Raw genomic sequence first — 26676 nt, forward strand, 5'->3', positions numbered from 1 at the left:
ATCTAGATTATAACATAAAAGAATAATGTCTTACTTTTCTGTTGCTGTGATAAATACCTTTTAAAAAAGGCAACTCAATGGAGGAAGGGTTTACTTTGGCCTAGCTCCAGGGTGTGACAGGGGACATGGAAGGGGGCAGAGGTGTGGTGACAGGTGTGGAGGCTTCGTGGTCACACTGCATCTGCACTCAGGAAGCTGTGAGCAAACAGGAAGTGGGGCCTGAAAACAAAGCCCCAAGGGTGGCCTTGAGCATCCCACTTCCTCCAGGAGGGCTACAGGTTCACAACCTTTACCTAAAGCACCACCAGCTGGGGACCACGGGTTCAAACATGAGTGTATGCATTTCCTGTTTAACTCACAACTACTAGACATTTTAACTTTTGGTATGTCTGCACACGTGTATGAGTATGCACACCTACGTGCTTATGGAGGCCAGAGCGTCAGGTGTTCTGTTCTACAACACTCTGCATTATTCCCTTGAAATGAGTCTCTCTTACAGAACTGGTGTTTTGGCTAGGCTAGTGGCCAGCAAACCCCAGTAATCTTGCTGTCTCTGGACCTTCCACTGCTGGGGGTACACTGCCATGCCTAGTTTTTTATATGGGTGTGGGGCTGTGAACTCAGTTCCTCCTGCTGTGCAGTAAGGGCTCCTACCTACAGATTCATCTCTAGTCCTCAGACATCTCAACTTTAAGGAAAGAAGTAGAAGGGGTGGATAAGGGAAGGGGAGAAGTTTTGTTTTGAGACAGGGTCTTACTATGTAGTCCTGGCTAGCCTTGGATTCACAGAGATCCACTTACCTCTGCCTCCCAAGTGCTGAGATTAATGGCCCGTGCCACTGTGCCAGGCTGGAAGTTTTTAATGGGTTTAGTTTTCACTTTGCAAGATGAACAAGTTCTGAAGACAGTATGCACAGACTGAGCACTCCTCAGTGCATGCTTAACAGTGGGTAAGACGGTAAGGTGAAAGAACACAATGCCTGACATTGAGTTGACGCTTTATTTTCTTAAGAAACATCTAGACAGTGCTAAGACAGCCCTAATGTATCTACAGTGCCATACATAAAAGGATGGTTGCTCACAATGACATTTTAAAACACTGAAAGAGAGCAAGTGCTTTCTGAATCCAAGAAGTCAAAATATATTCAGAATGAGTCTTAACGTCCTCATGTGGATCAAGGTTTTAATACTTGCCACTTGGGAACCTAGACAACCAGAACACCCGATCACGTAACTTTGAGTGTAACATCCCTTGATGAAAACCAAGTCTTCTGGTGACATACATTAGTTACTCATTTGGCCTATTTCTATACACAGATTTAAAATCCTAGTTTTTGTCAACTGACACACTGCTTGGATTAACTAAATATATTTAGACTTCTCTATTACATGAACAAATACGCAACCAAATTAAGTGTATCAAAAGTGCTCACTGTTTTTACAGGAACATTAACAATCTGACGATGTTCACGAATACACTCTACACTAACTATGTCGCTAACACATCTAGAAATCTTCCTCTCTACATTAAAATCAATTGTGATTTTTTTCTAAGCAATGGACACCTCCCCAGGCCTTCAGTTCTCCTTTCTTCCTATTTCTTGGCTACATTCGGTCCAAACTGTTGGCATCTGTGGCTCTGTGCCCATCCTTCCTCACCACTAGCAGGTCTGCAGGGGCCTAACTCCAGCAGGGAACTAATGTTCAAGTTGTACAAAAGAGTATTAAAGACACTTCCTCTAAAATATACAGAACATGTCATGCCAAAACATACAATAAACCGGTAATACTGGTGGATCACACATAGAATTTACATTTCCAAAACAGAATAACTTAAATATTAAAACGTACCTTTATGTTACCCGATGTAACTGACTTTATAAGCATAACAAATGGCAAAATTTGATACAAAAATCACAAAATCCACTAGTTTTAAATGCTGTGTATCACAGCATATGGACATACTTCTTTCATCTACTCCAACTACAAACAGCAATGCTTCTTCAAGCTACTCTAGGGTTTAGAACCTAATTAGAAATTTATACGAAACACAATTTTATGTTCAAATATGGAAATGAGTAACATAATCCCGAAACCCAGGAGTATCCCAGCATTCTGCAGGAAGAAGTAGCCCCAACGGCTGCATCCGTGGTCACTAGCATCATTGTGCAGCATTTCGGGTACCTGAAAGAGGTAAAAGCAAAGTTCAGCTCCCAGAAGAACAGATTCTGTAGGGCAGTGTTGACTGGGCTGGATGCAGTAATGGGTCAGTTCCCAGAACTCGACTATTACATGCACACTGACTCTCTTGGCACAGACCTGAGCATGTCCTAGCAGCTGACTAGGACAAGGACTACTGTGGTATTCTGAGCAGGTAAACATTCACCCCACTGGTAAATGAAAAGGGATGTTGACTCCCCTGCTTCAGGTACTAAGGGTCATTTCTAGAATTGTTTGTTTTCCCCCAAAGACAGGGTTTCTCTGTGTAGCCTTGGCTGTCCTGGAACTCACTCTGTAGACCAGGCTGGCCTTGAACTCAGGAATCCACCTGCCTCTGCTTCCTGAGTGCTGGATTAAAGGAGTGCACCACCACCGCCCGGCTGAAGGTTCACTTCTAACGCAAGGAGGGGAACTCTCACACTACTTAACACAAGTTCAGCAGGAAGACTTCTTCTAGGTGACTTGGTGACAAAGAAATTTGTTGATAAGGGAACTTTAAGCACAGCCTGTTGACGACATTGGCTTGGGCTGGTTTACTGTGAGTTTACAGACAATTTGGGGCCTAATTCTACTCTACAAAGGTAGGACAAGGGGTGAGTTCTCACGTGTTCCTGGGTAGGAGAAAGATGTATAAGTGATCAACAATGAAAAACAATGAACTCAAAGAGCCTTTACACTCTTAAATGGCATCCTATGGGTCCAGAATCCCTTTTCATCACTGGAATCTAACACCATTTATGCAATGAATTTTTAAAAAAAGATTTACTTTTATCTATATATATGTGGGTTTGTGCTTATACACTGCTTGCAGAGGTCAGAAGAAGGGGTCAGACCCCCTGGAACTGGAGCTACATGGGGCTGACTTGTAGGATGTGGGTGTGGGAACTAAACCCCAGTCCTCTGGAAGAACAGTATGTGCTCTTAGCAGCTGAGCTATCTCTCCAGACCCTGCAATAATTCTTACCAATACTTCCTGTTTTATCTAGTCAACGCCCCGACTCCTTGGAGACTTACCATGTCAACCAGAGCGACATACATGAACAAGCCGGCAGTGAGTGCAAATATCCACATAGACACATTTTCTGCATAATGCCCGATGAATATCCCTGTTGCCATTCCAAGGTACGCCAGCATGGCCGACAGGGCATTATAGAGCACAGCTTGCTTGACGGTCATGCCGGCCTTTAGTAAAACAGCAAAGTCACCTGTAACAGAAAACAAAACCTAAGGCAAAGTCACTGAAGATCATTTTCACACATATCTAAGAGATTTCTCAGATTTAAAAAAAATAAAAGTTTGATTTTTTTTTCCCCCGGGAATAAAAAGTAAGAAAATATCCAGGGCTAGAGCAGTGTTAGTGACTGCAGTCATGAAATTGTTTTTTTTTTTTAAAAGATTTATTTATTTATTTATTTATTATGTATACAGTATATATGTCTGCAGGCCAGAAGAGGGCACTAGATCTCATTACAGATGGTTGTGAGCCACCATGTGGGTGCTGGGAATTGAACTCAGGACCTCTGGAAGAGCAGTCAGTACTCAACCTCTGAGCCATCTCTCCAGCCCCCAGCTGTTTTATAAACTAAACAAACATTTTATCCAACATTTTCTGAAGGCTTTTTCTGTGTCAGTGATGATGAGCGCATAAGTCTACTGCTGTTTTTTTGTTTGTTTGTTTGTTTATTTTTGAGACAGGGTTTCTCTATGTAGCTTTTGGAGCCTGTCCTGGAACTTGCTCTGTAGACCAGGATGGCCTTGAACTCACGGTGATCCACCTGCTTCTGCCCCTGAGTGCTGCGATTAAAGGCGTGTGACACCACCGCCACCCACCTTTACTGCTGTATTCTTGTTCTGTCTTTAAGGAGGCTGACACTGAAGGAACAGGCAGGAGCAGCAGTTCAGTCATCTGAGCTACAAAGTGAACTTAAGGCTAGCCTGGGCTACACGAGAACCCAATCTGAAAAGCACTAGAACAAGCAGACAACAACACACTGTCAACAGAGAGGAGGGTGGTGTAGAACTCACAGGATCGGCAACTGACAAAGGCAACACCTAGGAGCTACTGAATCGAGATGGAAATGGTTAAGAAACCTCACAGGGCGGGAAGGATGAGAATGGGGAACGGAAGGGAGACACAGGCTTCCTCAAGCATGTGCCAGGTAGACGGGAGGCCTTCTGAATGGCTGGATATATGCCAAGGAAGCAAAGTGAAAACGGTGTCAGACTGTTTGTCAATGAACATGTGCCCGTGAGAGCAAGCATTGGGACATGACTTGGAATCCCAATAGCGGAGGAAGGTCTTAAATTGTAGAACAACTCTAAGTGCAACTCCCTGACTCCTTTCCTTCAGCTCTAAGACATTACGTCTGCGTGTGCGCCTGTGTACACACTCAAGGTCAGGTGAGAGGTCAGGGTTCCTGCCTCTGTCATTCCCCACTTTATTCCTTCGAGGCAGTCTCTTACTGAACCTTGAGCTAGGCTGGCAGCCAGCAAGCCCCACGGAGCCTCCTGTCTCCATCTTCCAAAGCACTGGGTTACAGGAACACACCCGGGGGCTGAACTCAGGGCCTCATGCTTGCATAGCAAGTGCTCTTGCCCACTGAATCATCTCCCCAGAGCCTGTATTTTTTTTAGATGGTATTAGGGACTAAATAGAGGGTGTCATGTATTCTAGGCAAGTGCTCTACCATGGAGCTACCTACCACACAAGCTAGACCCTCTTTCCTAACTTCCTGACTTAAGAAGTGTTACTGGATATGCTGTAGTTCTCTTTTGGGGGTGGTGGTGGGAGACAGGGTGTCTTGTGGCCCAGGCTGGCTTCAAACTATGTGGCTGAGGATGACCTTGAACTCCCACGTGCTGGGCTGACAGTCATGCGTACTCTCCTATAGAACCACAGCCACTCATGTCCCCAGTGTGCCAGCACAGAGAGACTTGGTAAGGAGAGAAGACGACAGAAGGGGCCCAGTACTGCCGGACAAACCCACATAGGCAACAAATTTGTGTCCAGTGAGAAAGAAGGGCAGGTAGATGAGCAGACAATGGGAAGGCCTCAGGTTATGAAGCCTGCTAGAATGCTCCTTAGCTGAGCCACTCAGAGCAGCACAGTTCATTCTCACAGCCAAGGCAGTCCACATGCTTCTCTTACCCAATTCATGAGGCAGTTCATGACAGAACACAGCAACAGAGGTGCTTAGCCCGCTGGACAGACCCTCAGTGAAAGCAGCACCTGTGTAAATAAAGACGAGAAAGGCTGGGCTGAAATTTTTGAAATCTTTTCAGTACACAAAAATAACGAAGAAACAACGACAGTTAAATTCTGACTGTGCATAAACACCATCTTCCCAGCTCAACCTCTATGTTCTTACTAAAAAAAAAGTTACAAGCTGGGCATGGTGACACATATCTTTAATTATAGTATTCAGAGGAAGAGGCAGGAGGATGTCTGTGAGTTTGAGGCCAGTCTGGTCTACATAGGGACCTCCAAGTCAGCCAGAGCTACATAGAAAGACCCTTATCAATATATAAATATGGCCGGGCAGTGGTGGTGCACGCCTTTAATCCCAGCACTCAGGAGGCAGAGCCAGGCAGATCTCTGTGTGTTCGAGGCCAGCCTGGGCTACCAAGTGAGTTCCAGGAAAGGCGCAAAGCTACACAGAGAAACCCTGTCTCGGAAAACAAAACAAAACAAAACAAACAAACAAAAATAAACATATGTATTTCTTTTACTTGTGTGCGGCTACGGCACTTGTGAGGTCTGAGGACCACCTGTGGGAGGGAGTTGGGATTCTCCTTTCCTCACTGGATGTGAGGGAAGGGACTCAGGCAGCAGGTTTGGTGGCTAGTGCTTAAACCCCCTGTGTCATCTCAATGGCCTCTGTCTTCTTTCTAAGAGGCCCCAGAGCCATCTCATTGGGAAGCACAGGCGCATGTGACGGGAAGGGAAGGGCCAACTGCCTAGCAATGGCCGCTATCTACAAACCGGAGACGGGACTGCTACGATATAAAACACCATCTGAGAATATTAACTAGGTTAGAGGAGCGCCCTCCGCAGTCAGAAGTACAGAAGTATCTCACTGGCCTTGGGGGAATTCATCAGACTTGTGCACATGCCTCCTTTAACCATTCCACAAGGAGACTCAAGACAGAGCCCCTCCCTTTTAAAAAGCTAATTCCCTCTGCTGACCAGTTACCTACCAGCTGTGCACTGGGACACTCCTGTGTCAGCCTGAGCAGACTGTGGGAAGGAGGGCCAAGGCCTGACTCAAATGCTGCTCTCCCTCCTCTACCAGCTTCTGCTGCCTAATTCCTACTATTTTCACGTTTTGTGCCTGGAACTCTCAATTATGGCACAAGGATTTAACTTTGTCTTTCCCTTGGCTAGAGATGAGTAACCAGGGTTACCAGATTCATGTAAATTCCTTCATCCCAGAAAAGATCTGACCTCAGAGGGGACATGGATATACATGGGACACCTCATACACCCTTCATTCATGTTTCAACCATGATCTGAAGACCTCATGGACAAGAACAATGTTTTGTGTTTGTGACGCAAGGGCTTGAGTCCAGGGTTCATGCACACTATATAACTGCCCCGCCACTGAGCTAGACCTCAGCCTGAGAACAACTATTGGTCAGTACAATTTAGGCAATAGGTGAGGCACAGATCCCAGATTTATTTGTAACCCACATTCACTAAGTACTTCATTGTCACAAAGTAGACAAAAAATATTTTGATAATTTTGGAAGTCAACATCCTCACCTAACTAATCTTTTTTTTTTTTTTTTTTTTTTTTTTGCTAAACTTGAATGAACAACTTAATGTGCTATTTCCAGGCAAACCAGCAAGGACCAGATAGGCAGCAGCATACCAATCGCCAGGCCGTCACTGAAATTATGCAGCCCGTCGCCCATGATCACCATCCAGGCCAGTGTGGCAATGCCAGCGTCCTTCAGCTCCTCTCGAGAGTAGCGCTGGCTGTGGCTGTGGGGGTGGTGGTTCTGGTGGTGGTGGTGATGCAGAATATGATGGTAGTCATGATGGTGGTGAATGAGGTCATCCGACTGGCCCAGTGTGTCATGGAAGTGTGAATGGCACTTGTTCTTGCAGCCCCTGGGCACGTATTCGTTGTAGACTTCTTGTGGGTGTGCATGGGCTATCATAACCTCTTCCTCTTCCAGCATTGTTGGCTGTTGGGAGTCAAAAGGGGAGGGTTCCTGGGAGTCTGCTTGTAGATAGCTTTCAGGTCCTAGGGATAAACACAAAGAACACTGAGACCAAACGGAAAGGCTTTGTTGATGTTCCGCTGCCAACTGATTATCTCAGGGTCAGTAGCTCTCAGCCCTGCAGGGTAAGGCAGCACAGCACCGTTGATGAGGAATACCAACGGGCTCTGAGGAGTTCTTCAAAGGGAAATCTGTCACGTCTGAAGACGGAGTTTCAAGTGCATAGTCCTAGCACTAAAGAGGCTGAGGGAGGGTTCCTTGAGCTAGGAGCTTCAGGATTAGCTCAGGCAACACAGTGAGGGTGAGATTCTATCTCATAAAATAAAAGGAATTATTTTTAAGTGTAATTCTAAATTACACTTATTTATTTATTTGAGCATGCATGGGTGTTGGCTCATGGCCATGACATGTATGTAGAGGTCAGAAGACAACTGTCTGGAGTTGTCTTGCCTTACATCGAGTGGGTCACAGATTGAGGATTGAACTGAGATAACCAGGCTTGACATACAGCACCCTTGTCAGCTAAGCCATCCACCTCACTGGCCCTATTTCCTCTTAGTTTCTCTCCTTTTTCTTTTTCCAGTTAGTTTAATGACAACCCCTCCCCCAACCCCACCCCTACCCCCAGACCAGGTTTCTCTGTGAAACAGCTCTAGTTGTCTGAGAATTTGCTTTGCAGACCAGGCTGGCCTTGAACTCACAGAGATCCACCTGCCTCTGCTTCCAGAGTGCTGGGATTAAAGGCATGAACTATCACTTCCTGGCTTGATGACTTATTTTAAATTACAGGAAAATTTTCAAAATTATAAATTCCTGTTGGTTTTAAAAATAAAAACATCTCTATGAAATTTCTCACACCCATCTGGAGGTCAGTCCACTTGAGGTATCTCTGCTCTGCTCTTCCTTTGTGTCAGTGAGTCAGGGCCTGTCAGAAACTCCAAGTGAGAGATGAGGGGAGCTTATCAGGACACCTAAATTCCAGCTTCTAAAATTATCTGCAGTGCCTAGGTGGCTTCCTCTGGGCTGTGACAGTGACTTCAAAAGTCCTCTGGGTCAAAAGAAAGGGATGTGTACAGTGAACACATTTTTCTATTCCAGTTTTTTTTTTTTTTTTTTAACCAGAGCTGAGGACCGAACCCAGGGCCTTGTGCTTGCTAGGCAAGTGCTCTACCACTGAGCTAAATCCCCAACCTAGTTTTTTTTTTTTTTTTTTTTAAATGTGCAATAGTGTTTCGCCATGGGTTTTGGGTTCCCTGGACCTGGAGTCATAGACAGTTGTGAGCTGCCATGTGGGTGCTGGAAGTTAAACCTAGGTCCTCTGGAAGAACAGCTTGTGCTCTTAACCACTGAGCCACAGCTCTAGACCCCCACCTGCTAACACAGTTTTAAACTCCCTCTTGCAGCTCCCGTATGATTTTTAAAGCTGGGAACATTAAAATTTTTGTCCCAGCAAAGCCACTCTGCAGACCACCAGTCCCGGGGCAGGCACAGCTCTTGTCGGAAAGGAAGACCCCCCTCCCAGCTGTCTAGAGCAGAAGATTCATAGAGGGAATGGCCCAGGCTTGCGAAGAAAGCGGTCCAGTTCCACCAACAGCCAGGCTCAGAGCCTACTTTTTGACTTTGTTTTTTGAGACAAGGCTCTATATAGCCCAGGCTACCCTTGAATTGTTATGTAGCTGAGGATGACCTTGAACTCCTGATGCCTGTCATCACCTCTCAAGTGTTGGGGCTATAGGCTTGCATAAAACCTATTTTTTGTTTGTTTGTTTGCTTGTTTGTTTGTTTGTTTGTTTTTTGAGACAGGGTTTCTCTGTGGGTAGCCCTGGCTGTCCTGGAACTTTCTTTGTTGATCAGGCTGGCCTCGAATCACAGAGATCCACCTCCTGAGTGCTGGGATTCAAGGCGTGTACTTACACATGCTCAAAGCTTGGTTTTATATAGGGCTGTGACCAGAACCTAGGGCTTTATGCATGCTAGGCAAGAACTACCAATAGAGCTACATCCTCACCCCTGAATAAAGGCTTCAAATATTAGTCTTCCATAACTGCCCTTCTGATTACCCCTTAATATAGTCTACTTCCTTGTATGCGAAAAGATGAGTTTCTTCTCATTAAAAAAATTATATGCTGCTGGACAGTGGTGATGCACACCTTTAATCCCAGCAATCGGGAGGTAGGCGGATTTCTGTGAGTTCAAGGCCAGTCTGGTCTACAGTGTTCCAGGACATTCAGGACTGTTATACAGAGAAACCTTGTCTTAAAAAAACCAAAAACAACAAACAAAAGAAAGTATAGACCTATCATGACTTCCTTTTTTTTTTGGTTTTTCGAGACAGGGTTTCTCTGTAGCTTTGGAGCCTGTTCTGGAACTCGCTCTGTAGACCAGGCTAGCCTCGAACTCACAGAGATCTGCCTGCCTCTGCCTCCCGAGTGCTGGGATTACAGGTGTGCACCACCACCGCCGGCATGACTTCCTTTTTATTAGGTGACAAAACTCAAGGAAAACAACGAGAGAATAACCTTAATTACTTTATCATTATCATCATCAAGAAACATTGACTGGCTGGGCTTGGGGGCTCTTGTCCGCAGTCCACACTGATTATCTGCTTGGACAAAGAAAAGGGAACTGTAACAGTAAGGCTGCTCTCTGGCCTATAAGCTGTTATCAGTTTGGGGGAGCATCCCTGACCTCCTTTCTGTCCTCTCATTACAAATGTCACTGAAGAACAACCGGCTGGGGAAAGAAGAATCAATGTGTTTTAGTTGCTCGTTAGAGAACCCAGCATGCTGGGAAATGCAGAGTGAACTGGCAAGCTTCCTCCAGCAGTAGCCTCTTCTTTCCTCTTAGTCAGCAGCTACCTGTTGAGCTAGCCTGCCTTAAGGATTCTGGGTTGGTTGGTTGGTTTAGAGTTCTGCTATGGAGCCCAGGCTGGCTTCACACTCCTATCCCTCCGGTTTCAAGCTCCTAAACAATGGGAATATAGGCCCAGCTGTTCCAGATGTTCTAGCAGGCCTTCTGAGGATACAGGGAAACATTAAAAAACATCTGCCCTCTAGAAGTTAGTTGACTCTGTAATACAAGCATGCATTTGTGAAAATCCTTAAAACTACACTTTTTTTTGTCTGTTTTTTTCAGAGCTGAGGACCGAACCCAGGGCCTTGCGCTTGCTAGGCAAGCGCTCTACCACTGAGCTAAATCCCCAACCCCTCTAAAATTATACTTAAAACTTGACTCTAAATGAGTAGAAAGCAAAGACACACAAGTCTCTTTCATCAGCTAAGAGGAAGTTCATTTGTAGGTCTGTACTTCCCTTCTCAAAGACTCATGCCCCATTATGAATTCACTGGAACACAACGTGATGCTAAGAAGCACTCACCATGGCCTCATATGACCTCACTTCAGTTCAGTTCTCACTTCAGAAGGAAGTGAGAGGGTGCCAGCAATGTGTCACTGTGTTCATACCAAGTTCCTGGATACATAGCTGGGGGACACTGAGGCTTGAAACCACGACCCCCAAGACTGAGCGGTTAACAACTGATGGTCCCTCACAGTGGGAGGCATTGGAGGGTGTTGTTGGCCTCTTGCCTGTGATTCCAGCCAGCTGTATGTTACTCTGCCCTAACTGCATATAACCTTATGATCTCTGGAAGGGGCAGAGTATATGGAGGGTGGAAAGCTAACTTAAGGGAGACTCCATCTATGTAGCTATGGGAAATTGTCATCCATACTGGGTGAGGTTTTTGGTGCTATAGCTGCTTTGGGGCCACCCACGTCCCTATAAGCTCATAAAGCCAAATAAGCTCATGATTGCCCAAGTTAGGCTCTGGTGAAACCATACTTGGGTTTGTCATTGGCAGCATCTTGGGTGTGTGGGGAGAACAGGCTTTGTTTCTATTTCCCCAGGGAAAGAATTCATAAGCAGACATTCACACATGAACCCCCAGCAGTGATTATTACTCTGTGGCAGTTCCATGACTCAATGAGAGGCATGGAGAAAGGCCTTCGACACCCTGACCCACATTTGGACATAGCTGACATCTGCTCACACGAACTCAGTTCTCTATCTCACAGCAAATAAACAGGATTTCTCGCAGGGCGGTGGTGGCGCACGCTTTTAATCCCAGCACTTGGGAGGCAGAGGCAGACGGATCTCTGTGAGTTCAAGGCCAGCCTGGTCTCCAAGTAAGTTCCAGGAAAGGCGCAAAGCTACACAGAGAAACCCTGTCTGGAAAAAACAAAAACAAAAACAAACCCCAAAAACAGGATTTCTGTTAGTCTCACATCAACTGAGTCGTCCTCAGGAAATTGTCCTGCTTAGAGCCCAGAAGAGCACTCCCACCCTGGCCACACCTGGGGTCTCTGCTGCATGTGCCCTCCCCTCCCCTCCTCACTTCCACAGGAAGTTTACAGTGCTCTCTCTACAGCACACCAGGCTCACTTCCTGCACCAGCCACCCTGTGGATCCCAAGCCTGCAGAAAATCGCCTCTTAGACATTTGAATCCTGCCTCTCAGGTGGCTCCCAGCATGCAGTGCAGATCCTCCTCTGAGCATTCTCCTTTTTAAAATCATTTTTAAAAATCACAAGGTACTTTAGGAAACAAACAAAAAGGTCACAGCCCCATCTCTTCCAAAGGGTCCCAGCTGTCCTGTGTCCCAGTGCCACCCGGTCTGAGTCTTGGAAGACTTACGTTCACCGGCATCCACCTTCTCCTCATTTGTGGAAAGCTGGGATTCGTACTTGGACAGCTGCTTCTTAATCTCCACATCCTCATCATTTTCAGGTTTCTTTTGATTCTGAAACAGCCAGGAAGAGCAACATTTTGAAATAGTTGATTTGCTTACATGGACAACTTTCAGTACAGCTGGGGCCATAGCTCAGTGCTACAGCACTTGCCGAACAGAGGCGGGAACCCGGAACAACCCCAAGCAGCACAACCAATCAAAAACCAGACAAGCAAAAGACACTGGGAAGGCAGCAGGGCTGGCACAGCTCGATGAAACACACACAAGCCATCCCAGGGCCTTGGGTGTGTTCTGAGCACTTCGTGTGGACTTTTGGCTCTAACAGCTGTCTAAAAGGCACAGGATGCCGAGTCCCGAGGAAAACCACAGTCAATCTTCCTGTGTGGCCTGCACCAGCGACTGTAGCATGGGCTCATGAGGTCAGCAGGAGCTCTTGAGGACTGATGATGCAGAATCCTGGGGTGATTCATCCATACGTTAAACCAACAAACTCCACCTGGGGTATGCAGTTAGAGCCAGTTACAGCCATTTCCTTCAGGCTTGGCTACCTCTGGGACACTTCTTTGACACTGAAACTTACATTTTTTCATATGTTTTTGTTATAAAGATTAAAGTACTTATCCTTAGTAAAACACCATTAACATTTAAAAAAAGGTTTAGTTGTCATTTATGTGTCTGTGTGCATGTGTGAAGAGGAGCCAGGTGAGGGACTGAAGCTACAGGTGGCTGTGAGCTGCCTGATGTGGGAGCCGAGGCCCAAACTCCAGTCTTCCGCAAGAGCACCAAGTGCTTAGGACCGCTGGGCCATCTCTCCAGTCCTAGTGTTTTCTTTTAAGTGTTTATTAGTTATCCTTGAAATTGTCAGTGGGCCTTTAAAAAACCTTTGTCCTTTCTTACACATTTTGTGTGGTAATGGGGATCGAACCCAGGTCCTCAGGCATGCTAGGCAAGCATTACCTCTGAGCTATTCCATCAGAATTTTTTTCTTTTTCTTTTTTTTTGGGGGGGGGATAGGTTTTCCGTTTGAGCTAAGGCTGGGCTTGGACATATGGCACTCTGCCTACAATACCCTCTTTGAGTGCTGGGATTGGGTATGGGCCACAGGAGCTGGCTATTAGTGAGCTTTGTAACCACTCCTGTGCTAGGCTCCCTGTATGAGTCTGAGCAACGTTTATGATGCAGAGGTTTCATTAAACAATCAAGCCTGTGCATTATCTATTTATGTGGAAGATAGTATTTTTAATTATAGAAACTGTCACACAAATATTTATTATTTGTATTACATTTAAATGAGCAAGAGACTCCTAGTCACTACTGACCTGCAGCTGTTCCCCAGAAGATAGGAACTTTAAGACAGAAGAGGACTATGCAATTCTTTGCTTATAATTGTTGATACATTCGATAAAACAAAACCATGGACACCATCAGAGTGTCTAACCACAAGACCTGAAGAAGTTTCAGGATGGGCTCTTCAAAAATGCAGCAGCTGAACCAAAATGTAAGGGTGAGCAGGACTTTGGAGTGCAGGACGGGGAGGCAGTAGTCTTGGTAGTTTTTAAGTGTGATGGTGGAAGCTCTTTTCGGAACTAGCAGAAATTCATGACAGCCTGAGAGGATTCTCTAGAAGGTGGTTGGGTTAGAGTTCCAGCTGCAGCAACTGAAGGAGGCCAGGTAACGCAGAGCATGCTGGGAGTGGCCTTTGTCTACAGAGCAATGGGAAGTCACGGGAAGACTCTGAGCAGAGGTGTAGAGCACAGCCTGCTGTGTAAATAGAGTAGGTGGGGGAAACAGTGTGGGCAGGCTGGGTAGAGGAGGAGACAACTTAGGCCTGGACAGGAATGACAGACAGCAAAATGATTGGGGGAAATAGACTGAGGACATACTGAATAAAGCTTGATCTGGACAGAGACAGAACCGGAGGGTTATCACAATGATTTTCTGGCTCCCAGTGAGAGCTGCAGCTTTCACTGGCTGGAAGGATTCGTGAGGTCAAACTGCTGTAAAGATCTAACACTACAGAGTGAGCAGGAGCAGTAAGTCTAATTGGAATGCAGATTTCTCACTGACATGGATGCCATGTGACCGACTACACCTGCCACACAGATGCTCTGGGGGCACAGTTTGGATTCCCTAGGGAAAACACCCTCTTGCTTCCGACACTCGTCATACAGTGAAGTACTTTTTATTTTATTTATCTTTATGATGGAAAAAAAGAAATTAAGTAACACCAAGACCTGAATGATCGTTAAAAAAATAAACCCGCTGGGCAGTAGTGATGCACTCCTTTAATCCCAGCACTTGGGAGGCAGAGTCAGGCGGATCTCTGTGAGTTTGAGGCCAGCCTGGTCTACAGAGTGAGATTTAGGACAGGCACCAAAACTACACAGAGAAACCCTGTCTCGAAAAAACAAAACAAAACACCAAACAAACCCAACATTTTCTGTGATGGGAGAAGAACAGGTAATGTTCGCAACACTTGGTGAAGACTATCTGGAGTACCTTCTGCTGCTTCATAAGCGTTTGTCATCATCCGCTCCGGCCAGACTAAAGGTGGGCAGAGAGAAGTGCACAGGACACAGACGTCCTGCATCTTCATGATTACGCTCTACTGGATGTCTTAAAATAGAGGCAACCCAGCTTCCCCGTGGTGAGCCTCAGCAACATGGAAATGGCATTGCTGCTTCACTGAGAGATACCGGGACAACACACGGTTCATAGCTGACTAGTGACCTGTTAGAGCTGGGAAATACACCGCTGTACTTGACGTAGGAGTCTATGCTTTAGAATCTTGTTATTGAGTTCCAGGATAAAGGGCAGTTAGGTGTAACAGTTAAGGAAGAGTTGAACACTGGGGCTGATGAGCTAGCAGTGGATAGACACTTGCTGTCAGGCTTGTGCTCTACCCCTGGGACCCATGTGGTGTAAGGAAGGTCATCCTCCTGTCTACACACATGTCACAGCATGCACATACATGCCCTTTCTCACATAAATGTAATTAAAAAATGAAACTAATAAAAATAAAGATATTAAACAAATTAGGGTTTGAAAAAGAAATAGACAGCCAGGAGTGGAGGTGCACACCTTTAATCTCAGCACTCAGGAAACAGAGGCAGGCAGATCTCTGTGAGTTCAAGGCCAGCCTGGTCTACAGAGGAAATAGATAGCCAAGGGCTACACAGAGAAATCTTGTCTCAAAATATATAAATAAATAAATGAAATATAAATTTAAAAAAGTCAAAATTAACCAAAACCTCACAAGCCAAATCCCAAGTATCTCCTAAGTGAAAAATGAACAAATATTAAATTATTTTTACTTTTACTATTTCTAATTATGTGTATGTGTGTCTGTGTATGGGTATGTGCACGTGAGTGCAGGTGCCTGGAGAGGCCAAAAGAGGGCATCAGATTCCCTGGAGCTGGAGTTATAGGTGGCTAGAAGCTGCCTTACATGGATGCTCGAAAACAAACTTGGATCTTCCCTAAGACAGTACATACTCTTAATGTGCTCTCTAGCTCCATGATCATACTTTTAAAGCTAAGAATTCCAAAGGATATAAAGAAATAGGACATATCTTTCAAGCAGTCTAAGTGTAGCAACGGAAACAGCCTTCAGACATGACTTCGGACATTAAAATGAAGTGGCTGCGCGGGAACCTTGGCTTGGTGGTTAAAAGCATTTGTTACCCTTTTAGAAGACTCGAGTCCAATTCCCAACAATAACACATATGGTACACATACATACACGTAGGCAAAATATTCATACATACAAAATAGTAAATAATAAAACCTTTTAAAAATTCAAAAAAGAAAAGATTGAAGAAGCTGTTCTTTCATTTGGGTTGTCTTTGAGACAAGGTCTCATATGACCCAGGCTGGCCTCAACCTTGGTTTGTCGACGAGGATGACCCTGAGATCTTAATCCTCTCGCTTCCACCTTCCAGGTGCTGGGTTACAGGCATGTGACACCATGTCCAGCTCACGAGGAAGTTATTTTTTATTAAATTCTTCCTTCAAAACTTGGGTCCACTGAACAGGAGGTTCATATTTGTAATATATGATTTAAAAAACATTTTTTTTTGTTTATTTTTGTTTTTTGAGACAGGGTTTCTTTGTGTTAACAGCACTGGTTGTCCTAGAACTAGCTCTGTAGACCAGGCTGGCTTTGAACTCACAGAGCTCTGACTGCCTCTGACTCCTGAGTGCTGAGATTAAAGGCCTGTGCCGCTGCCACCACCACCTGAAAATCTATTTTTTGAAACAAATGTCTCACTATATAGTCCAGATTGTCATGAAATTCATTTATGTAGTTCAGGCTGGCATTAAACTCTGGATACTCCTTCCTCCAACTCCTGAGCATGGGGGTTACAGGTGTGTGTCACCCTGTCCCGCTTACCATAGAAAGTTTTGAGTGTAAAATCCCTAAGGTAAACACTCACAGGACGGAGGCGGCAGCACAGTTCACACAATGTTAGTTTCCCACAGTGAGCCTGATGCTCACTCAGGGCCAGCTACGCTTAATTTTCAGACTTTTCCATGCCAGCTCTGCTGGTTGTATAATTGCACAACGTAATTACATGTTGCTCAAATCCGAAATGACAGTGAGAATAGTTACTTCTGCGAACACAGAAGCCAAATGCATTTAAGATGTAAGATTCAAAGGCAGGTTCTGACCAAAAAAAAAAGGGCTAATTTATGTAAGGTGTCCATGGTTTAAAATGTAATACTTTAAAAATCTAACATCTACGTTCAGGATAGCTCTACAAGTATATAACCTCTTGTTCAATTTTAGAGAAACAAAGTCAGAAATTGTAGGTGAGCTACAGCATAGGTATAGATAAAGACACTGGCCTCACCACGATCACCCTTAAAAAAAGTCCTGAATCAGTTGATGAGCACGTGTCTGGTTTTTAATCTAAAAACCTTTTGAGACAGGTTTCAGGAGCCTACCTGGTCTCCAACTCATATGCAGCTGAGGCAGGTCTGGAGTGCTGAGACTAGTGGACGCCATGCTCGTACTCAGCATTTTAAGAGTTCTTCTGCCAGACTTCTGACTGAGCTGTCTGGTCACATCAGATGAGAGGCAGACCACCTTGTGACTGAAGGTATTATCAGAAATAAGGAGCCTCTACTTGGCTTCAAAATGTTTTATAGTCCAATTTGCAAAGGAAACACTTTTAAGTGATGTCTCTTTTGAAACACAACAGAACCACAGCTATAGTACAATTAACTTAAAGCCAATGACTATTTAATCACAGGACCAATACATACCGACGATATGTGGTCTTAGAGAGAACACTGTGGTCTCTAGTACCAGGCCTCTGCTTTAGGTTCAGTCACATATATACACAGACCTTTAGCTTTTCTCTTCATAGCCCCAAGAGATACAAGGAATAAAGGAGACTGGAAACTCAGGGTTGGGGCTAGGAGACCGCTCAGTCAGTCAATTGACTGTTGTGCAACCATTAGGACCTGAGTGTAGATATTCAGAACCCGAAAACTACGTGTGATGATGTGTGCCTGTGATCCTAGTGCTGGAGAGATAGAGACACGAGGATCCCCAGGGCTTCCTGGCCAAGTTGGCAAGCTCCAGGCTCGGCAGAGACTTGTCTCAAACAATAAGGCGGAGAGTGACTGAGGAAGACACTGATGTTAACCTCTGTCCTCTATTCTAACACACATGCACAGAAGGCAGGCAGAAGGGCGAGCGGGTGGTTGGAGGGCAGGTGGGCAGGAGGGCGAGCGGGTGGGTGGGTGGGTGGGTAGGAGGGCAGGAGGGCGAGCAGGTGGGCAGGTGGGCGGGCAGGCCTGCTGCTCCCTGCAAGGTTATCGAGATCCAGACTTCTACATCTCTGTATACCTCTGGGGCCAAAAGCACCTTAAAAGTATAGAATGCTTCTCACAAAGATTACAGATTCTGGGCAGGCTACCTTAAGGACAGCACTCTAAGTAAGTGTCTGATGCACAGGAAGTCCTTGGTGACTGGAACCTTACCTTTTTTTTCTTATCTTTAAATTGCTTGATCAACGTGAGTACGTGTTCCACAAGAAACATGAAATACAGGCCCCCTAGCGCTGTCAGACCTTTCCACGTGGAATCAAAATAGGTGCTTTCTTCTAGGTTCTGCGCCGACAGGTGACTGAACAGTGGGCCTCTTTTCATTTCCATCGCTGGTTCTTCATGGCTGTGACTGTGGTGGTGACTTGCATGAGACTAAAAGTGAAATAATACATAGTTTTTAAGTCATCATTTCACATCAGAAAAACTGCCAAATACGAAGTCATTCAGAATTAAGAAATTAATTGAATACTTTAGAGTTAAGGAGACATTAAAAAAAAATAAATAAAGAGGTTAATGGGCACCTAACAGAGTGTATTTGGTGCAAAGGCAGATATACCCCATAGTGACCATCATAACTTATAAGTCATTCTCAATGTCTGACCTGTTACCATGGCCACAACGTAACACAGACTTCATACCACAGTGTCTACTACTTCCAGGTACCACTTAGAGGCTCCTACCAGGCTCATCAGATCAGCCTTGTAGGAAGACTAGTCAGTGCACAGGGATGGGCCCCACAGGTGTCTGAGAACCTGGGCAGAGGGTAGCAGTCACTAGCGATGTTGGTTCGGACAGGAAACCAACTGGGTGTGCAGCATCCTAGCAGAGGCCGTGGGGTCCCCGCTATGCATAGAGCATAGCCTGCAGGTGGTATGCTGAGACACCTGACATTTGGTAGTCAGAAAGCCAGCCATTCAGAGTTGTTTTCATTTGAGTCCACATGAGACTGCCAGTGTTCTGAAGGAGTCACTTCCCCTTTCCACCAGACTGAAAATCTCGTGTCAACTTTTTCTCTTTCAGTGCTGTGTACTGAAGCCAGGGCTTGCTTTATTTCAGGCCAGTGCTCTACCACCAAGCCACATCCTCAACTCTAGGATCAATGAAAACAGTGACCTCCAAATATTTCCTGCTTGTGACTTACCCCAAATACTTAATGAAAAGGCCCGTATATTGAAAAATTCATGCCGGGCAGTGGTGGCACACGCCTTCAATCCCAGCACTCAGGAGGCAGAGGCAGGAGGATCTTTGAGTTCGAGGCCAGCCTGGTCTACAGACAGAATTCCAGGACAGCCAGGGCTGTACACAGATAAACCCTGTGTGGAAAAAAACCAACCAACCAACCAACCAAACAAACAAACAAAAAACGAAAAAAGAAAAATTCATTCAGGTCATGAAGTATGAATCTCTAAACATACAAATTTAACCCTGAAGGAAACCTCTAAGTTCCGAGGCCACGTGAACAGGCGTGCACTTTAAATCTGTGGTACAACAGGAAGCAAGCAGCTCCCGCTGCGGCAGCTGTCACAGTGCTTCAGATCTGAGCAGGATCTCTCTCCTATAATTAGTGAGTTCAAAACCCTGAGTCTGTAGAGTCTCTAACAGACAGAAACAAAACAACAAAAGTCCACTGTCATGTACTGAACCTTGTATAAGTTTGTTTTCAAAACAAAAATTCTAACCTCTGAGAAATACCAACACCAAGAGTCTGGGTGCAACCCCAATGCTTGTGCTTTCAACGTGTAAGGATAAAACACAGCAGGGGATGGACGTATGGCAGAACTTACATGTGGGAGAAGATGTAATAGAGCGTCTCCACTCAGAGTCCCGACGGCCAGTGCCACGAGGAAGCTCAGCAGGAACTTGAAAAACACCCGGTTCATGAGTGGCACCAAGATGACCCCCAGCAGGGACAGGAAGCTGATGATGGAAATGGCTATGAAGCCACCAAGCCAGGCTGTCAAACCAAACAGAGCAGAAGAAAGTCATGTCATCCGCAAACTGAGAGGTTTCTGACCAGGGCATTAAACAGCAGGTAAGTACAAAGAGGCTGCATTCAGGGTACCCTCACAGTAATCCTGCTGCATTCAGGGTACCCTACAGTAATCCTGCTGCATTCAGGGTACCCTACAGTAATCCTGCTGCATTCAGGGCACCCTACAGTAATCTTGCCGCATTCAGGGCACCCTACAGTAATCCTGCTGCATTCAGGGCACCCTACAGTAATCTTGCCGCATTCAGGGCACCCTACAGTAATCCTGCTGCATTCAGGGTACCCTACAGTAATCCTGCTGCATTCAGGGTACCCTACATCAATCCTGCTGCATTCAGGGTACCCTACAGTAATCCTGCTGCATTCAGGGCACCCTCACAGTAATCCTGCTGCATTCAGGGCACCCTCACAGTAATCCTGCTGCATTCAGGGTACCCTCACAGTAATCCTGCTGCATTCAGGGTACCCTCACAGCAATCCTGCTGCATTCAGGGTACCCTACAGCAATCCTGCTGCATTCAGGGTACCCTACAGTAATCCTGCTGCATTCAGGGTACCCTACATCAATCCTGCTGCATTTAGGGTACCCTCACAGTAATCCTGCTGCATTCAGGGTACCCTACAACAATCCTGCTGCATTCAGGGTACCCTACAGTAATCCTGCTGCATTCAGGGCACCCTCACAGTAATCCTGCCGCATTCAGGGTACCCTACATCAATCCTGCCGCATTCAGGGTACCCTCACAGTAATCCTGCTGCATTCAGGGTACCCTACATCAATCCTGCTGCATTCAGGGCACCCTCACAGTAATCCTGCTGCATTCAGGGCACCCTACAGTAATCCTGCTGCATTCAGGGTACCCTCACAGTAATCCTGCTGCATTCAGGGCACCCTCACAGTAATCCTGCTGCATTCAGGGCACCCTCACAGTAATCCTGCTGCATTCAGGGCACCCTCACAGTAATCCTGCTGCAGGCCCAGATGGAGAACCTCATACACAAATAAAGAGACTTCAAGATAAGGAAGGTAAACCTGGCAGAAAAAATTGTTTCGAGACAGGATCTCACTCTGTGGCCCTGGCTAGCCTGGAACCCCTAGAGATCCACCTGCCTCTGCTTCCAGAGTGCTGGGATTAAAAGTGTATGCTACCATGCTTGGTGTTAGTGGAAAAATCTTTAAATGGGGATTATAGGAAGAGAAAAAATTACATGGATGAACTCTACCTTACTTGGGACCCAAGTGGGGCTTTCATTCCTAGAACAGCTGAGCTATGAAACAAGAGAGGGAGGCAAACTAGGAACTCATTAATTTCCTCAGTTATCAAAGCATTTTCCTTCCTCATTATAGTATTCTTCCTCCCATTCTCTTACCCTTCTTTACTTTGTGACAGTCTCTATGTAGACCATGGCATGGTGGCTTTGAACTCACAATCCCCCTTTCTCAGGTTCCTCAATGCTGGGATTACAGCTGCTAGCGTACAAGGCTTTATTTGTTTAAAAACATATTGATTTTATTTTATGAATTTGTGTACGCTTGACTATATGTCTGTGCACCACATGCATGCAGGAGCCCTCAGAGGTCTGCAGAGGGCATTGGATCCCCTGGAACTGGAGTTACAGATGGCTGTGAGGCACCAGGTGGGCTCTGGGAACTGAACCAGGTCCTCTGCAAGAGCAGTCAGTGCTCTTAACCACTGAGCCATCCCCACCCTCATACCTTTTTAAAGGAGGCAAATACACTTTCAAAATTTATCTTCAGAACACTCAGGGCATAGAACAACTAGTATGTTGTATCTAGAGCTACAATGAAGAATAATCTCAAATATAAAGGGAAGTACAACCTAAGTATATCTACTGAAAACTATTCTTATGTAACAATGGCAGGTTTACCTATTTGTAAAGAATAGGTCTTTTGAGGGATTTCCGCCTTCTTCTCACTTGCTGTATGAATCAGACAAGACCGCGCATCAATTTGATTGATGATGGCTGGGCAGAGATAGTTAAACTCCGTTGCATTCAACAGGACCTGGATGCTCATGCCATGGGACGTCAGCAGCTTTGTCGCATTGAAGCACTGAAGGACACAGGCAGTAACAATCACAGAAAGAAGTTCCCACTAGGAGACTCCAAAATGCAGGCTGACTCACCACCCTTAAGCTCTACTGAAGCCACTTTGTTGACACAATTAACGCCAGTTAAAGTCAGCTTTGCCTTCAGCACTTTGGAATTTGCCGCTAGCAGCCTGAAGAAGATACTATGTCACAATGATGGTATGTCATTCTCCCCTGACCACATCACTAGTCACCAAGGGAGAAAACCTCCCGTGGAAGAGCTTGGGGATAAGTGGAGATTCACAAGCCTGTTAACTCATTGTTTAACGCTATTAAGGAAACGAGCTTTAATTTCGAAATGGGATTCATTAGAGATTGAGAAATAGGTTTGGGGACTAATGCTCTCCGACTTGGCCCAAACAAGCCCAAGACATGTTGCTCTTCCTGCTATGAAACTACTTGCAAAAACTCAGCTCAGCTTTGTCTATGTGCCTGGCAAAATGATTCTCTGCAATGAGAGATTTGTAAATTATACAGATGACTCTTACAGAGGGCAATGCTGGTTAATAAAACAAACCTGTCCCAGCAGGCAGATGCGTTCAACAGTTTAATTGGATGACAAGCTTAGTTTGAAGAGAAACTGCTCTGTGCAATTTAACAGCCCCCTGCCCCCCACAAAAGCGCATCTGGTTACAGTATCTGTTTCTCATCTTCACAAAGACATTTCAGACTCTCCCAATCCTTAACCAACACTACTCAGAACAACTTCAGTGTTGCCATGGCTGTGACCATTCCTATGATTACTCCCAACTTCAGTCATATACCTACAGTTGATCATTAAAGACTAACAACTAACGCTTTTTTTGGCCTGATATTCACTAGCCAAAGTAAATTATGAAGCGCTGGAAAGTTTATTTTAGAAAAGCCACATGATCCGGGAATTTTACTACCCGACATTCTCAGTCCCGCTTGCTCTAACTTCAATCACCCTACAAGTCACTGTCGGATCTTTCTGCCAAGGAGAGACACACGGGTGCTCCTGCATTTTCAGCACCTTAACTTTGCTTTTCCCTAAAACACGGATTCTCAGCCCCACTTCTTCAGCTCCCCCACGGTCTATATATCAACATTATTTTTCCTTAACTTTTCTCCACAATTAACCTTGGCTTTTTTTTTTTTTTTATAGTTATAATAAACTCTGTATCAGAAAAACTCAGCAGGCAGGCCTATTCTCCTGGACAGCCAGTCCTCAAGATGTTTATGGTAGTCTGCACACTGTGAGCCAGCCTTGCTGAGAGGAAGAAAAGCCCCTTTTGTAACAACTGCTTTATTTTATTTCACATCCATCCCTGGAGGGGACAAACAGGTGCATTAAATAATGCACAGCATTTATCTTACCTCCTGGATATTGTCATTTGTGTTTCGGGAATACATAAAGCTCTTTCTGGGCTCACTCACAGACTCATTGGTTTTTCTACTGGCAGGCCGGCTCAGTCGACCCACTCGGCTCTTCTCTGTGATGCTGGGTGGGGTAGACGGGTTTACATCTTTGGGGCGTTTCCCCGATTTCGGAGTCTCTATGGTCTCTAGAAATTGAGTTCCTTCAGAGACAGTGTTGTACACAGCTGAGGTGGCCTCACTTGCGATCACATTCTCCTTGACGTTCCTTCTACTATTCCCGTGCTCTGGTGGGCGAGAGCCTTTTCCTTGGCTGGTTCTAGGACTTTTACCTGAACTATCAGAGTCATGATCTGGGCAAAAGGCTTTCCGATTGCTTTTACCAGAAGCATGACTGCGGTGGGAGTGGCGTTCATGGTCAGAGTGGTGTTCATGGTCAGAATGGTGCTCATGGTCAGAGTGGTGTTCATGGTCAGAGTGGTGTTCATGGTCAGAGTGGTGCTCATGGTCAGAGTGGTGCTCATGGTCAGAGTGGTGTTCATGGTCAGAGTGGTGTTCATGGTCAGAGTGGTGCTCATGGTCAGAGTGGTGCTCATGGTCAGAGTGGTGTTCATGGTCAGAGTGGTGCTCATGGTCATGGTGTATGTGGATTCTTTTAATCTTATCTATGCCTATGTTCTGAAGCAATTTTCTGAACCCTTCCACTGACAAGGAATCATTCTCTCCATATCGGTAGAAAAGCTGTTGCAGATGATGTCGCTGCATGGTAACCGCCAAGTCCATATTAATGCCAGATTCCCAATTTGAATTAACTTTCTCAGTGGTCTGAGAGAAAGCAGCTGTTGCTTGTAGTTCATGAAGGGGATTTGTGACCCAAAGAGCAAAGGTCAGGATCATGATTACAAATAAGTTTCTGGCCATTGCACCTTCCTGGAAAAGATAAGGGGGGAAATTCTTTACCACACCTCTAAACAATTTGAGAAACTTCATGCTGAAAACTGATGCCTCATTTACACTGTTACCACTCACACAGCACTGTCGGTACTGAGCAGGGTACTATGAGGTACTGTGGAGACACAGAGCACTAGGAGCCTGGGGTCTCCCCCTGCATGCTACAACACCTGAAGCAAATGCAGCACAGTCCTGAACAAAGAGACAATATTCAGCCCTGCAGAAGCAACAGCCAGAGGAAAAGATCCATGTGCTCACAGACACACCGTCAGCGTCTCATGGAGCTGAGAACTACCAGCTCAAAACCAAACCTCAGCACACCTACCATCACCACCATTTCATAAACAGTTAAAGAAAACAGTCAGAAAAAGAAGAAACAGCCGCAACTGACACTTGGAATTAAAAAAAAAAAAAAATGGTTTCATGTTCCTTGGACACACACCCACATCCTTTATTCCCCACATGATTTTACCAAGTTTCTGTTGCTGCGTGAATCAAGTTATTTTCTTCAGATTGGAGCACACACGAGAGAGCTCCTCACCTCCACTCAGCAAAGAATCAGACCCAATTTCCCATCAGTGCATTGAGATTTCCCAAGTCTTCTGAATGACTGCATAATAACAGTTCTTTGAGCAAAGTCAATTAAGCTTCATGAAAACACACTACATTGTTCTTCACTTGCTACACATTAGCTAGAGAACGTTTTATCACATGTTTGGAACTCAAGGCTGATGCCTGAAAGGGGAGTCCTCACTCCTTTTCAAGTGGAGCTTGAAAAGCAGAATTCATTTAAGCAGAAGCAGTATAGTTTAGTCAGATCTTTGGATGGATGTTAAACCATGTCTCTCTAGCAAAAAACACTGAGGGATGTTCAACCATACAGGAGCAACAGACTACCATTTTCCAGGCAGTTCCTTGGCAGGTTCTCACGTTCATGACCTCATCTGAAAAGCCGGTAATATCTATTTGCAAGGCCAACTACACAGTGGAAGTACTTGTTAAACTCCCCTGTTGCCCAAGTGCTGATTATCATACTAGGCACCAGGGTAAATGGAGGCAGGCACACACAACCAGATAGGACAAGATTCCTGCAAACAATCTTCGGGACCTCACATTTTGAGAATTCACATGATAGGCAAAAAAGACTCCAGAAGAAATCATTCTCAGGGGAGAGGCGAGTCACTAGATGGGTGGGGCAGATCTGGCCTTGAGCCAGAGGAAGATGCTGAGGGCCGCAGACCGGTTCCCGGATCTCCTTATAGGCCAAGTCTGCGTGCGTGGAAAAAACAAGCAAGCCCTAAGAAGAGGCCTTGATAAAGGGGGCAGTGGAGAAAACGGAAAAGCGCACAAAGCGCTCCTGTAATGAAACACATTAGTAGCTTCCTTGAATGCGGGTGAAAAGTTAAACCATCGCAGAAAGTCCCTAGTTTTGGGTTACCAAGCCCACATGGAGACCCCAGGTTGGGAGGGGAAGCTATCCAGGGCGAGCGGGGGCTCCAGGCGGGGCCCTCGCAACATCCCTTCTCCGTTGCCCTGCTTGGCCCCTGCACCCCTTCTCTGCCGATCCGGGCCTGCGGGGCTCCTTCCTGCCGCCCCGGGGCAGTCGTGCGGAACTCACCTCTCCCGAAGTCCCGCCGCCGGGTCCCGCGCGCAGGTTTCCCGAGGGCGGTCCGAGGGGTCTGGGAACCGGCCGGGCTCCGGGCTCCGAGAAACCTTTACAGGGCGCGGATCATCGGCGGAATCATGAGCCAGTCCACCCCTCGGTCCCAGGTTGCCGCGCCTCCTCCAAGCAGGACAATCGGTAATTACCGCCGCCTCCCGCTGCTACCAGCGTGGCGCACGCGCAGTGCAGCTCCGGAGCCGGGTCTGCAAAGACCGATCCGCTTTTCCGCGTGTTCTCAGACGCCACGGGCTCGCCGCGATGGAGGGGCGGGCGAGGGTCCTTTCCTCGCGCCCTCCCGCTCTACCGCCAGGACCGCGACCCAGCCGGGGCCGCTGGGGGCAGCCGAGACGGATGGAACCGCCCCTGACCACCAGCTCCTTCGAGAGCGACCCGCGTCCAGCGGTCGGGCCTGGCTCGCGTGCGGAGCAGCGGTCGGAGAGATGCGCGAGGCAAGCAGAGGCTACGGGCTAGAACCACGCTAGCGGACGGGGGCGTGGCCGGGAGGCGTGGCCTGTGGGGCTGGCCCGTCTTAACCCCGCCCCGGCTCCTCGGAAATACGGACCGGCTGTTGTCTGCGGGACGAAGCGGCGGCTAGC

The 26676-nt window shown here is 46.2% G+C and overlaps 1 protein-coding gene across 1 annotated transcript; it reads right to left on the reverse strand.

Annotated features, from left to right (window-relative positions):
* Window positions 1-985: 985 nt before the first annotated feature.
* Slc39a6 (solute carrier family 39 member 6) lies at window positions 986-26674 on the reverse strand. The gene is made up of 10 exons (XM_036205288.1): window positions 26036-26674; window positions 23467-24396; window positions 21908-22091; window positions 19812-19981; window positions 18181-18399; window positions 12135-12240; window positions 7091-7468; window positions 5368-5448; window positions 3234-3424; window positions 986-2183 (listed from the first exon to the last, which is right to left on the reverse strand). The coding sequence occupies exons 2-10, from the start codon at window positions 24385-24387 to the stop codon at window positions 2031-2033; spliced, it is 2403 nt and encodes an 800-aa protein (XP_036061181.1). The 5' UTR covers window positions 24388-24396; window positions 26036-26674; the 3' UTR covers window positions 986-2030.
* Window positions 26675-26676: the final 2 nt, after the last annotated feature.

This window comes from Onychomys torridus, chromosome 13, assembly GCF_903995425.1.
Source record: "Onychomys torridus chromosome 13, mOncTor1.1, whole genome shotgun sequence".
Classification (NCBI taxonomy): domain Eukaryota; kingdom Metazoa; phylum Chordata; class Mammalia; order Rodentia; family Cricetidae; genus Onychomys; species Onychomys torridus.